The sequence below is a fragment of the Papaver somniferum genome, chromosome 9, assembly GCF_003573695.1.
Source record: "Papaver somniferum cultivar HN1 chromosome 9, ASM357369v1, whole genome shotgun sequence".
Taxonomy (NCBI): Eukaryota; Viridiplantae; Streptophyta; class Magnoliopsida; order Ranunculales; family Papaveraceae; genus Papaver; species Papaver somniferum.
In genome coordinates this window covers 38,250,448-38,254,693 of record NC_039366.1, presented here as the reverse complement: position 1 = coordinate 38,254,693, position 4,246 = coordinate 38,250,448, and the positions used below count along the sequence as shown (strand labels likewise).

At 35.7% G+C, this 4,246-nt stretch overlaps 1 protein-coding gene across 1 annotated transcript; it reads left to right on the top strand.

Annotated features, from left to right (window-relative positions):
• Window positions 1–1,107: 1,107 nt before the first annotated feature.
• Window positions 1,108–3,975, top strand: LOC113311823. The gene is made up of 3 exons (XM_026560622.1): window positions 1,108–1,125; window positions 1,272–3,152; window positions 3,535–3,975. Exons 1-3 carry the CDS (start codon window positions 1,108–1,110, stop codon window positions 3,973–3,975), a joined length of 2,340 nt encoding a protein of 779 aa, XP_026416407.1.
• Window positions 3,976–4,246: the final 271 nt, after the last annotated feature.

The following is a 4,246-nucleotide window of genomic DNA, read 5'->3' as shown; positions in this document are numbered from 1 at the left end:
CCTTCTCTGTCGGCTCCTCTCTTTGATTTTTATTTTCTCCATCATCGATTTCAACACAATTTCATCATAGTTTCAAAAAAAATATTCGGCGAATAATCTATTATATATAAATATGCTTCCTTGAAAGAAACCTAATGATCGATTTTTTTTAAAAGAATTCGTTTAGGTTTAAATCAAAATTGTAAGTGAAATTTTCAGTTTCAGTTAATACTGGCATAATATTAGTATGAACATCATGTCGTCTTACTATGCCGACACTGTTTTTAGTATGAATACCATGCCGAAATTATTAATTGCCGGCATGCTCGATATAAATCTATCAATGCCGATAGCCAAGTGAAAAAAAACTCAAGTTTCCGGGAAATTTGCATCATTTGAAGGCATAACAAGTTAACCAATGTACCATGCCGACACTACTACCGGCATGCTCGATAATTGTAATACCCCGACTCGACAGGTAAGGTTCGTTGAACAGAATATAAGTAATGGTTTGTCCATTCCTAACACCGAGGTTCGAGGCTTTTTCATCACAATTCACTCCAGAGCAATGTAGTCAATTTCGCCCGTACAGGCCGATATATCGGCGATTTTACCGGTATCGGCTGTTGAGCGAAACGGAAAGCTCAATATTGTGATACGATATTTTGCCGATAATATCGGCCAATACGGGAAAAACGATACAACGATTTTGCGGCGATATTTGACATTTTCGGTGATATTTGACATTTGATGTAAATTATCAGGGTAATTCCGGAATTCTAGGTGAAGGGAATAGATGAAATCCCTAAATCCCATCGATACTCATCCAAAACACTCTTCTTTGCGGCCGAAAAAACTTCTTTACAGCCGAAAACACTCTTCTTCTCGATCTTAATGGCAATATTCAATTGATTTTTCTTTTGCTAACAAGAGGTTGATTTTGATTATTAATCTCTTCTTTTGCTGTACATTTTTTTCTTTATTTGATTATTAATCTCTTTTTAATTGTTATGTGATGAATGTTCTGTGATTACTTTATGTGATGAATCTCTTCTGCTGCTATTTGTTATATACTTAGGTTAATAAATCTGTCTCTTTGACTGAACAGATAAACAAACCAAAATGAACATGGGGGTGTTGTTGATGGTAATATTAGTTAGAGTTTAACTATGGGGTTTGTGAGGTTTAATCTGTTGTGTTTAAGATTTAATTTGGATAGATCCCATTTAGTATGTATTTGCATATATTATCAGTTTGTGCCTGGGATTTAATTTGTTTCATTTCTCTTGTAGGTTGTGATTATGGATTATTCTAATGCATCAAATTCAAATACCACAAACTCTACCTGTGGTTCATTGCCCTCTTCTACGGCTACTCAAATTAAAGATCCGGCATGGGAATGGGGTGAACGCCAAGACCTAGTGAATCAAAATATAATTACTTGTTTGTTATGTAACAAATTAATCCGTGGTGGTGGAATCACTAGGCTTAAGGAGCATCTTTTACATATTAAAGGGAATGTTTCATCATGTCCAAATGTGGCAATTGCCATTATGAACAAAGTTAGTCTGGTGTATTCTGTAAAGAGGACCAAAAAAGCTCATAGGTATAACATTGATTTAGCGTACCGGCGTGCAAACAACTCAGATGAAGGCTCTGATGCCGAGACCAATGTTGAGGAACAAGAAGTTGAAACTGAGGGCAATATGGGCAGTGGTGGTGCTGGTGCCAGTCAACTAGTTTCTCAGAATCAGGCAAAGAGAAAGCGGATAAGTCAAAGTAATAGTAGAGGTCCAATTAATTTATATATGAAGACATACCACCAGAAAACTCAGCATGCCACTCTTGAAAGAGACTCAGCTGTGAAAGAGAAGTTAATGAAGATTGCATGGAAATGCATTTCAGCATGGATGACTGAGAATTCAGTATCATTTAACACCGTTCGTTTCCCGAGTTTCAAAGAAATGATCTATGCAATAGACGACTATGGGAAAGCTATGCCCCCGCCATCTTACCATCAGATTCGTAATAATCTTTTCAAGGACCAGTTACAAGAAATAAAGAAATTTGTTGATACATTTAGGGAACATTGGAAGAGGTTTGGATGTTCTATCATGTCTGATGGCTGGACGGATGGGAAAAAGCGACATCTTATTAACTTTTTGGTGAATTGTCCGAAAGGGACAGTTTTTTTGAAGTCTTTGGATGCGTCAAACAGAACCAATGATGCTAATTTCATACGTGGGCTTGTAAAGGAAGTAATTAACGATGTTGGCGAAGAAAATATAGTGCAGTTCATTACGAATAATGGTTCAAATTTTAAAAAGGCAGGGAAAGATTTAATGCTTGAATACCCAAATATGTTTTGGACTCCTTGTGGTGCTCATTGTGTTCAGTTGATGCTTGAACAACTTGGTGACAAGCTTCCACGAATCAAGACATCCGTCATTTTAGGTAAGAGGCTCGTTACATATATTTATGCTCATTTTCAAGTATTGAGCTTAATGAGGGAGATGATCGATGGAGAATTACATAGGTCTACAAGGACTAGATTTTCAACTCACTACTACACACTAGAAAGTCTTCGAAGGTATAAAAATCATTTGCAGATAATGTTTGTGAATGATAAGTGGTTGAAAATGAGGTTTGCAAAAGAAAATTTGGGAATTAATGCACTTAAAATTATTACAAACGGTACATTTTGGGAAGATGTTGATTATTCTTGTAGAGTGCTAAAGCCTTTACTTAAGGTTGTAAGGTTAGTGGATATCGAGCGCAAACCTACAATACCTTGTTTTTATGAAGCAATGAGGATAGCAAGGGAGAAACTCGAGAAGAATTTCAGTGAAGATGATAATACTTGGGCTATAATTAAGGCTATCTTTGATAAAAGATGGAAGAGTAACTTCAATCATGCTCTATACTGTGCTGCATATTATTTAAATCCTTCCATATTCTACAAGATCCCTGCTCATTTAATTGATAATGATCCTAAGTACATAGAAATCAAAAGGGGACTTCATACATCAATGCAAAGGCTTATTCATAATGAAGATGAACTTGAGAAAGCTACAACTGAATTGAGAGTCTATAGTGATGCTTACGGGATTTTGGGAACTCCGACTTGCAAAAAAAGAAGAGATAAAGATCAACCTCGAAAGTTTATTTGTTATGTAAGTTGAAGGTTTGATTACGTTTGTGTTAACTTTGCATTTGTATAACTATTTTTTCCGTGTTTATGACAGATGATTGGTGGATTACATATGGAGGAATCGATGCCCCAAACCTACAAAAATTTGCAATCATGGTATTGAGTCTTACTTGTTCTGCTTCCTCGTGTGAGCGAAACTGGAGCACGTTTCAGAATGTAAGTATTCTAATCTTGTTGAGTCTTACTTGCACTGATTAGTAATATTGTTGTTGAACAAGGAACATGAGATGCCTGTAAACCTATTTCTTCTTATCACAACAAGCAGCAAAGCATGAAACAGTTAGTTTACCTATTTATCTTTCTTGTTTCATTGCATATTTACCTATTATTCTTTCGTCTTTCAGTTGCACTCAAAGAAGCGAAATCGCATAAAACAACAGAAATTGAATGATAGTGTCTTTATCCAATATAACAAGAAATTGGAGCATCGATACAAAGAAATCCGTGAATATAATGATGATCTGAAAGCTCGTGATCCTATTTTTATGGATGAGCGTGATGACGATGATGAATGGTTGGCTTTAAAGAATTTGGATGACTTGGCTGTAGAAGGCGATAATGTTACTTTGGATAATTTGCAGGATATTGTTGGTGAAGAAAGTAGGCCAGTTGTTAGTAAAGGTGCTTGTACCTCTCGACGCAAATCTACTTATCCAACTGACTCTGAATATGATGGATATAATACCGATGACTTAATGTGCGACTCTAATGATGGACTACTTGGTGGATATGATGGAGCTACTGAAGATTGTGATATCTATGATGGATCAAATAATTTTGATTAAAATGTAATGTCCCTGTTTAATTATCATTCTAGATAGTGAACTTTAAAGTTGTCAATTTGCTTCCCTTTTTCTAATTTCAACTTCATATGGCGGATCTTGTGTTTTGAATGAACTTGTTTTGTTTTTCTAAAATTGATGCATTTTTATCTTGTCTAATTTTGTGTGAAACACTATGAATTATAGATATAAATTTAGAACCGAAATTGCACCGATATTTGAAACCGAAATCTCCCCGATACAATGTTGTACCAGTGTACCGGTCCTCGGCCGA